General features: G+C 46.6%; 1 protein-coding gene across 1 annotated transcript in view; it reads left to right on the plus strand.

The window, feature by feature from the left end:
- The window catches only part of LOC112068588 (glutamate receptor ionotropic, NMDA 3B-like), a 119,993-nt gene extending 109,350 nt beyond the window's left edge, over positions 1–10,643 (plus strand). The window contains exons 7-10 of the mRNA XM_070438215.1: positions 2,585–2,736; positions 7,830–7,994; positions 8,794–8,864; positions 9,365–10,643. Of these exons, the coding sequence (XP_070294316.1) occupies positions 2,585–2,736; positions 7,830–7,994; positions 8,794–8,864; positions 9,365–9,977 (1,001 nt within the window). The 3' untranslated portion in view covers positions 9,978–10,643. The remainder of the gene's footprint in view (positions 1–2,584; positions 2,737–7,829; positions 7,995–8,793; positions 8,865–9,364) is intronic.
- The last annotated feature ends 3 nt before the right edge of the window (positions 10,644–10,646 follow it).

A 10,646-nucleotide genomic window follows, 5' to 3' on the forward strand; every position in this document is an offset into this window, starting at 1 on the left:
CCGGTTTTGAGCCCTGACCTCTAGACAGTCATCCATAAAAAAGCAGTAATTGGGTTTTGCCAATTAGACCTCTCCTATCTCATCTCTCCTCTCCGTTAATTGCATTTTCTACCTCCCTCGCTCTTCCCTTTCACTTCCGTCGCTTTCACTTTCCTCGCACTTCCCTTTCACTCCGTCGCTTTTCACTTCCCTCGCTCTTCCCCGCTCTTCCCTCACTCTTTACCCGCTCTTCCCCCGAATCTTCCCTTGCTCTTCCTTCGCTCTTCCTTCGCTCTTCCCTCGCTCTTCCCTCGCTCTTCCCTCGCTCTTCCCTCGCTCTTCCTTCGCTCTTCCCTCGCTCTTCCCTCGCTCTTCCCTCGCTCTTCCCTCTAATCTTCCCTCGCTCTTCCTTCGCTCTTCATTCGCTCTCCCCCGCTCTTCCCTCGCTCTTCCCTCTAATCTTCCTTCGCTCTTCCCTCACTCTTTCTTCACTCTTCCCTCACTCTGCAATCGCACTTTCTCTGTGTTCTTCTCACTATTCATCACTCCATCCAGTTTTGTATCTCATACACACACTCATATGTACACACACACAACAGTCACACACACTGCCTCCTCTCCACCCACCCACTCTCACACACACACACACACACACACACACACACACACACACACACACACACACACACACACACACACACACACACACACACACACACACAACACACACACACACACACACACACACACACCACACACACACACCACACACACACCCGAATATCTGTCCCTGCCGCTTTAGGATTTCATTGTTCACTATTTTTGGACTGAGTCGTAGTGGGCTACAGACAGTGTAACTGGAAGGTGCCAGGACTGTCAATTTGGTGATTAAAGCCAACCAGTATTTAATGATTGTGACTCAAAACTGCGAGCCCACGCTTTATTAAGAATAACATCCTCATCAACACTTGGCTACAGGGACATCTGTACCAGTCTGTGCCAGCCTGTGCCAGTCTGTGCCAGCGCAGAGGGCCAACCCTGTTGGCTTTAAGTGAAACAAAGGGAAGTTAACAGATCTGAAGCACACACTTTACACTCCATAAGAGTTACACTGTTTCTAGGCAGAAGAGACAGGCGACAGACAGACAGACAGGCAGACCGGCCGAGAGAAATACAGACACGCCACATGCAGGCACATACACGTCTGTGTGTGTGTGTGACTGTGTGTGTATGTGTGTGTGCATGCTTGGGCAGTCTCGCCTCTGATGAAACGTGTTAATGTCAGAGCTTGTCTATTATCTGTCATCTTGACTGGCTCAGGGGAGGGAGGGAAAGGGGGGTGGGGGAGAGAGAGAGTGGGATGGAGGGGGAGATGAGTGACATACATTAGCCATGAGAAACAGAGGGATAGGTAGTGGTAAAACCCATTCAGTGATTAAATAACGTTTCTGCCAGTCCTCTTGGAGGGAAGGGAGGAGGGATACAAGAAGGGAGGAGGAGGAGATGGAGGGAGGAGAGGAGAGCGTTGGGGTGAGGGAGAGTTGGAGGGAGGAGAGAGTTGGGGTGAGGGAAGATGGAGGGAGGAGAGAGTTCGGGAGGGAGAGATGGAGGAGAGATGTTCTCATTGATACAGGCTCTCATCCTCTGTTATCCCAGCCCACCACAACTCATTATCTGCTGTCAGAGCCCACACCCACCCACCCGCCACGCACGCACGCACGCGCACGCGACACACCACACACACACACACACACACACACACACACACACACACACACACACACACACACACACACACACACACACACACACACACACACACACACACACACACACACACACACACACACACACACACACACACACACACACACACACACACATACTTACACCACACACACTCCTTGTCATTATATAATGGATGCTCAGAACGTTCTTTACTTTTTCCTGTTTTTCCCATGTATTCCTCCATCCATCTTTCCTCCAGTTGCCACTGAAGACCACGAGATGGGGATTTTCCCTCTCCATCCTTCCACACACCCCAGGAATCAGATATCGAAAATCTCATTTACTAAATGTAATTTAAACTTCAAAGGAGTTTAAAGTACAGGATCAGCAGTACAGGTAGAAGAGGAATTTGTTGAGGCTGAACTCTTTGGTTCATCTATAATATCCATAGCCTCATGTTCCCCTTCTGGAAGGGATGAAGGTAAGGTCATCCGATTTGGTTTAGTATTGATCCACTTCATCTCCTTGGGCGGGCAGGATCCAGACACAGTCTGCCAGTTAACTCACTCTGCGTGAAGTTTGGAATGATACGCCTATAGACCCCTGCTCAGTTCTCCACCAAACAATTTAGGACAATCTTTAAAGCATTTTGGGCGTTTTATGTGGAACAGCGAAAAACAATGATTTTGTAAAAATGCCTTCTGTTTATTTTGCAGATCTGAGACGTCTGTGTCACTGTTTGTATCCAGGTTAATGATAGCACAGCCATGTGACTGGTGGTATAGAAGGGGATGCGCCACAATTATTTCCATGAATTTCTACCAACTACTATACCCATTGTACTATGCTGACGGTAATAGTTCCTCTATCCCCCCAGGCTATGGAATAGGCCTACCACAGAACTCCCCTCTAACCAACAACGTGTCAGAGTTCATCAGTCGCTACAAGTCAGACGGCTACATGGACATGCTGCACGACAAGTGGTACAAGGTGGTGCCTTGTGGGAAGAGGGTGTTCGCCGTCACCGAGGTCAGTTGTCTGTCCGTCTGTTTGTGTGTGCCCCGGTCCCAGACCGGTTTGGACTATGTTGTCAACAACTTCTATTGTTGTGCTTGACCATCGACGTRAGCCTGGGCCCAGATCTGTTTGTGCAGATAGGGACCAGGCTAGTGTGGCTGTGGTGGAGTGGCTGCCCTGTAGGCACACCACGTGGGTTGCAGACAGTTGATGGACATTGGGTTTGGCCATCCTAACACATCTGGACATATCAAACTGGATGTTTGGCTCCATTCCAATATCCACACTAGTATACCACTTGAATGAAGCAATGTATTGGGCATGCATTCTAAGAGATATTTAAGTGTGGTTTGCAGCCACTCCTTACACAGTCTGGAATCCATCAGTGTCAGATGTTTAGGGAAAAATATTTATTCCTAGATTCGACCTCTGTGTGTGTCTATGATATCCTCTCAGGATTGTGTGTCATCCTGAGGTTCTCCTTCAACACCAAGCACCCAGTTGGTCGAACTTCCTGCCCCAATGGACTGCTATCATAGACATACACTGAGTGGACAAAACATTAAGAACACCTTCCTAATATTGCGTTTTACCCCTCCTCTTTGGCCATTAAAGCGTTCCACAGGGATGCTGGCACATGTTGATTCCAATGCTTCCCACAGTTGTGTCAAGTTGGCTGGATGTCCTTTGAGTGGTGGACCATTCTTGATACAAACAGGAAACTGTTGAGCGAGAACCCAGCAGCGTTGCAGTTCTTTACACAAACCAGTGCGCCTTGCACCTACTACCATACCCTGTTCAAAAGCACTTCAATATTTTGTCTTGCCCATTCACCCTCTGAATGTCACACAGACACAATCAATGTCTCAATTGTCTCAAGGCTTAAAAATCCTTCTTTAACRTGTCTCCTCCCCTTCATTTACAGTGATTGAAGTGGATTTAACAAGTGACATCAATAAGGGATCATAGATTTCAACTGGATTCACCTGGTCAGTCTATGCCATGGAAAGAGCAGGTGTTCTAAATGTTTTGTACACTCAGTATATATATATATACTGTGTTGATATACTTCATTGGCTGTTACTAATTCATTAACTGGTTGTTATAATCCTATTAAATAGTGTTATTATTGTTGATGCCCTGTTACTGGGGCAATCGTCTGGTCCCATCAGCATGATGATATGGGCTGTTTACCTTTTGGCTCCTACTCCACAGACAGACAGACAGACAGACAGACACAGACAGACACAGACAGACAGACAGACAGACAGACAGACAGGCAGGCAGGCAGACAGACAGACAGACAGACAGGCAGACAGACAGACAGACAGACAGACAGACAGACAGACAGACAGACAGACAGACAGACAGACAGGGCCTAGCAGCAGAGACTCTGGGATTGCTTTTCTAATACAACACCACATCAGCCTGCGCTGATTTGTGATCTTCACAGACCCAGCAAAGATGAGTGTGTGACTGAGGTTTTGTGGTGTGTATGTGCGTGCCTGTGTGCGCGTGCCTGCTGGTATGCATTTCCGGATGGGGAAAACGGTGCTAGAGAGAAAAGCAGTGATCCAGCCATCTGTGCAGAAACATCAAAGTCATTCCCAGTCTTGTCATTACCTAATCATCATTTACGTTGGGGAGAGATTTACCGTTGGGGAGAGACTGACGAATGGATGGTAGACACTGATGTTTCCCACATGACAAACTTCCCGTTCACCTCGACTGAGCCGCACACGACACGACTAACAATAACATCTCTTCTTTTAGGTACGTCAAGGAACAATTTTAGTTAGTTTTATTGATTTACCGCCGGCTGACACTCCTTTGAACTATGATGTCATCATGTACCTGTCCACGACGACCCCTCAAAAGATACTCAAATTCATATTTGGAAATGTAAAATAATATACGTTTTGACAGAATCACATTCCGCCTGTCATTTTCAAGCGCCTTGGATAATGTTCGATCTGCTTTCAAGAAGTGAGGTCATCGCGCTCTTCTCCCCTACCCAGAGTTACTCAGCATGATGTTCATTCGCTTTTAATGTTTCACGAGTTTCATCTCTAAGGAATACATGCAACTATCCTACATCCAAAACTACCAATCTCACAAACCATATGTTTTTCACATTTATCTTTCACAGTTCCTCTATATGTTTCCACAGTAGCACCCGGATGGCATTTCTATTCTAATCTAATTTGAAGGCAGAATTACCGTGGCTTGCATTGAACAGATTATTTCAAATTTTCATTCCAATCCTTCTGCTCACATGGATTCGGAGGGGAAAGGCTGAGGGACAGGGGAGAGGGAGGGAACGGGGAGAGACAAACTACACCTCCCAGAAACAATATGGCGAGACGGGTCCACTCTTAAAACACGGTCGACAGCTAACACATCCATACTGGGGGCCTACGTGCTAATAGGATGAGATTATTCCCCCTGCATACTGAACACTACTTGGTCGTGGAGAGAGAGGAGAGGAGGGAGGGGTGAGAGAGATGGAGGAGAAGGTAGGATGGAGAGGGGAGGAAGAGAGACGATGGGGGAGAAAGGGAGAGAGAGAGAAGACAGATGGGGTGAAGTGGTAAGATGGAGAAGGGAGAGGGAGGGAAGGTGTAGAGGAGAAGGGAAGAGATATAATGGTGAAGTGGAGGGAGAGAGAGAGAGAGCAGACTGGCGAGAGGGAGGGAGGGAGGGAGGGAGGGAGGCGGGAGGGAGGGAGGAGGAGGAGCAGAGTGTGGAGGGAGGGAGGGAGAACAGTGGGAGAGAGTGAGAAAGAGAGAGCAGAGGCTGGCAGCTCCCTCTCTTGGCCGAGTCCCAGAATTAAATGGGAGGAGGGACTGGGTCTAGGATGGGAGGGTGGCAGGAGGGATGGGGAGGGCCTGTACTGCACCCCTGGGGTTCACTGTGTCAGCACTTCAGAAACAAGCCCGCTGTCCTCCACCCCTCCCTCTCTCAAGTTTTCCTTCTCCCCCTCCCTCCCTCCCTCACATCTACGTCCAAACCTCTACAGATAAGATCAGAGAGGCGGCTTTCGGTTTAGAACATTTCCTCTGAAAAGTTCTCTCTCCTTTTCTGCAAAGTGTCAAACAGCGTTGAACAATGTGGCTGCCTATATATACAGCACATCTCCAACAACTCATGTTGTTAGACCTTGATAGGCTAGATTCCTATTTTATTGGAGGTGTACAGCACTATACAACTACTGTACTGTATTGCTGGCAGACACTCAGACAGGGTTCTCACTGCTCGCACTGTGCTTCTCAAACACACACTGTCGTCCTGACTTAGGCTAAATGTTCTCTAAGCACGGCTGGAATTCAAAAGGACATCTGCAGCAGCCCACAGGGTAGACACTAATCATACCGGTGGAGGCTGCTGTGGGGGGAGGGCCTGTTCCAGCTCATAATGGCTGGAATGGTATCAAACGCATGTTTTTTATGTGTTTGATACCATTCCATTCACTCCATTACACTCCATTCCAGCCATTATTATGAGCCATCCTCCCCTCAGCAGCCTCCACTGAATCATATAGGCTAGAATAGAGTAGAATAGAAGGGTAGGCTCAAAGGAATAGAATGAGAACTCATATCTCTGGGTAGAATAATCTAGAACCAAATAGAATAGAACGCAACAAAATCAATAAGGCAGCCAATGGCATGGAGATCAGGATTGTGTTGGTTATTAGTCACAATACTCAGGTCTCTAAAGCCCTGTTTATGCCTGGTTCTAACATGCGTCCTTTATCCTGATTTTGTCCACGTTCTGATTGTGCCCACATTTTTAGACAGGTGTAGACAATTAAAATATGCATGGTGATCTGATTATGATCAGATCTTCCTAACCACCTCCGGAGGTAGTCAGGGATGCATTGTGTCTCTGGTGTAACGGATCTGGACAGTGAAACCATTTAAATCATCATTATTCTGCCCTCTAAAATCATCAGGTATCACTATTGACTTATGGCATCAATATGTCTCTTAAAATAAATGAATAAATATTATTTAGAAAAATATCTGTCAAATAATTTACATTCATGTAAATCTGGTCACAATGCGGACACAGTGGACAGAAAACAGACACAATGGCTAATATGTGGGCACAATCAGCATGTGAACAAGATCAGGACAAAGGACACATGTTTTCACCAGGTATAAACAGGGCTTAATAGGAGCGCAGCAGCATCTATTTAATAAATGCCACGGTAAATAGTTCTCCTTGGCAGGACACTTCCAGACAACTCTTGTGGACAGACAGATGCCTCCTGATGTCAAAACTGTAACGGCCCAATTCAGACTTGGGAAATCTATTTATTTTTAACACTTTTTGGTAGTTTTGACTCTATACTGTCATTTGCGCATGGCTACAATTCAATTCAATTCAATTCAAGGGGCTTTATTGGCATGGGAAACATGTGTTAACATTGCCAAAGCAAGTGAGGTAGATAATACACAAAAGTGAAATAAACAATACAAATTAACAGTAAACATTACACATACAGAAGTTTCAAAACAAGAAAGACATTACAAATGTCATATTATATATATACAGTGTTGTAACAATGTACATACATTGGCTACATACATCTATAGCTTGGGTCTCCACATTTCATATCTGCAAGTTATAAGGCCAGCATTTCATACATTTTACTGTGGAAAAGTTGATATGTTGATATGCTTCAGTTTGCTTTCATGTGACTGGTTTCTCATTTGTCTCCAGCAGTCATAAGGGAAAATAGATATAAAACAATTGTCACTTATATTTACAATCCCCTTATCCAAATGGCTTACTCATTTACTCATTATATGGACCATGTCGATCTCTGTCTGAATAGAAATTAATAGAGACTGCCCCCTAGAGGTGAAAACAGGGAGCGTCAGAAAAGATGAGAGACCTGAAATGATGCTCAGTATCCATTGGATAGAGATCTAATGACAAGGTTCTCAGGGACCAATCACCATCATCCCAAGGACTGATGTCAGTCCATGGGCCAGAGGTTGACAAACAATTTACTACATTGTTAAACCCTTTGTTACAGGTGTTAACCCTACTCAAGTAACCCAACTGTCCACTCAACTTCCCTCCCCCACCTCATACAGACTCTCCAGATGGGCATCCGTCACTTCTCAGGGCTGTTTGTGCTGCTGTGTGTGGGCGTGGCCACGTCACTGCTCACCCTGGCTGGGGAGCACGCCTTCTATCACATGGTGCTGCCACACATCCGACGACGACAGAAGTACAAGTACTGGCTCCACACCAGCCAGGTGAGATGGAGGGAGGGACTGTGTGAGTGAACCAAAGGAGAATGTAAGTGTGAGAGTGTGTGTATGTGTGCACATGTGTGTGTGTACAAGAAAGAACGAGAAAACAGAGAAAGTGTGATTGAACCAAGAGTATGTGTGTGTGTCAGAGAGAAAGAGAGAGGAGAATGTGAGTGAACGAAACAGACAGATGTGTGTGTGTGTGTGTGTGAGCGTTTGTGTGTCAATATAATAACCTTCACAGTGAGTCTCTCTGCCTCAGGCTTCAGACTTTTTCATAGCTTCTTTCATTGGCCTTTTTAAAGTGCTCTTTTTTACTTGAACACATTTGTGGCTTTCCCTGTCATGTTTTACGAACTCTATATCTAAAAGCAGTTACGCTTCACAAATCCTCTGGGAATTAAATATGAACAAATATTGATTGCTTGTAAAAGGCTGTTTATGGTGTAGGTTTTTCACTCTCTTGGATACAGTCATTAGGACTGTTTATCACATTGGCTGTCATTTGATAACGTAAAGGCAACATCGCCATCTGCTGTTGACTTAGAGAACCACCATTTGGGAACCGTAGTTGAAGTGAAGTATTTAAAGCACTAAAAATTCAAATCTGCCTGGCTTAAGTCCCCGGAGGTCCTCTAAGCTCCTTCCCCAGTTGGAGGATTATTAACGAGAGGGGGAAAGTAATTACAATTTCTAAGATGGTGTTGATTCTGCCTGTTTTGAATAAATCAGTGTGGAGCTTTTCTCCCCCTCCCACCTCTTCCCTTGGCTCAGTGTAACTATGGCCCCATTTGTTATGCAGAAAATCCACAGAGCCCTGAACCAGACCTATGACGATGTGAAGAAGAAGCAGGGCGCCAACACAGAAAAAAGGTGACAAAATGGCTGCTATTATGGAGACCTGTTTTAAATATGTGTTTACTGTCCTTGTCCTTTCCTCCATAATCACTGATCTGACAGGACCTGAGTAGAATCTAGAAGAAACAATATATAGTTGAAACCTTTCCAGTCCTTTTACCAGTGGTAATGTCTCTGAGGGAAAGGAGACAAGGAGATGAAGCATTACTAAAGGTTGGATTCAACCCTTATCGTGGAAGTATCCCCGTTAAAATGTAAAGGTAATTTCCAATTGAGTCAACATATGCAGCATTTACCATGAATGCAGTGTTTACCCCGAACACGAGAACATTGCCTTTAAATTTCAATCGAGCGTTAAACGCAGATCTTCCGCGATACTTCTCAGATATGGATTGAATCTAGCCCTAATACTGAGATACAGATTGAAAGCAATCTAACACACTAGTAGTGGTTGTTTATGCACCAGACCTGTGTCTTTCTTTCTTTACTGACACAAGCCTTTTATCTCCATGTAGCTGCAACAGCCAGAAGAACCAGCARCCCCAGCCTCCCCCTTCCCCCGGRGCCTCGGCCAAGTGGAACGAGAGCAGCAGGGACTCCGCTGCTGCAGCTGCTAAGGACAAGCGAGTCCACTTTAACCTGGAGACCCTCAACAGCCGCCGCCTTCTAGCCCGGGCCGTGGCCGAGTCTGAAGGGGGGAGAGGGGGGTCGGCTGGATGTGGCACTAACCCTAGGACCAACCCGGCCACACGGGTCTGTGCGAATGGGGGCTTCGGGACTTCCTTTGCCAGCCTGGTGCTAWCCCTCCCCTCCTCTTCTTCATCCATCCCTTCTTCCTCCTCAGGCGTTCCTCTGAGGCCGGGAGAGCTGCAGGAGCTGCAGGAGAGGATCGACCTGATCCGGGATCAGCTGAGGACGGCTCTGGCCAGGAGGGCTGAGCTGCAGACTTCCCTGGCCAAGGAAAAGGCTGCCTGCTCCGCCCCCATAGTGACGGGAARGACCTCCGTGGTTGTAGCTACTGCAGCCCTCCCCTCCACCCGCTGTGCCACCACCATGACAGACCCTGTCCTCAAGTCCCTGCCCACAGTCCGCACCACTCCTGCCATACACACCAATGAGAAGAGCTGATGCCCCCTGGTGTTTGGAAAAACCAATGGTGTATTAGGGGAGGGGTTTATTGAAAGAAGTTGGATTACATTGGATTGGATTTATCCAATTGCTGTGAGCCCGATGCCATAGCATGGCAGCTCTTTCCCTGGACACCCTTGTGCTATTGGGTGAGATGAAAGAGCTTCCAGGGCACTGGGAATCTCTTGTGATCTACATGTGCCCAATTGGTCCTCACATGATTGGTAAAATGTGTTTGGGCTACCTCAGGCCTACTTGGATCTACCATGCCAATGGAGTGGGGCTGGAGGTACCAGCATGCCCCGCTGGCACTGCACCCATTCTGGGAACTTAACCACTGGCTTTCCAGTGCTCTCTCCTCTGCCACAGGAGCCAAAATGGCTGCCACCCACAACCTTCTGTTTCCAGTCTCTGTTGATTTCAGTGGTGGGGCTCACAAGGGTGGGGCGATAACTGAATTTTATCAACAATGCAATGGCGACCTGAAACAACAATCAGTAATACGTGGAGTTCAGACTGTATTCAAATCAGGAGTGGTGCTTTTATGGTGTTTCTGTTGATTTCTTCCTTTGAGTTCCGAGTCGATATCGTTTACTGGCCTTGATTAACATGTTTTTCAAGAATAAAGTCTGATGGAAGTGTTGGTTGTGATGGTTGAAATGTGAATCC

This window comes from Salvelinus sp. IW2-2015, unplaced genomic scaffold, assembly GCF_002910315.2.
Source record: "Salvelinus sp. IW2-2015 unplaced genomic scaffold, ASM291031v2 Un_scaffold588, whole genome shotgun sequence".
Classification (NCBI taxonomy): domain Eukaryota; kingdom Metazoa; phylum Chordata; class Actinopteri; order Salmoniformes; family Salmonidae; genus Salvelinus; species Salvelinus sp. IW2-2015.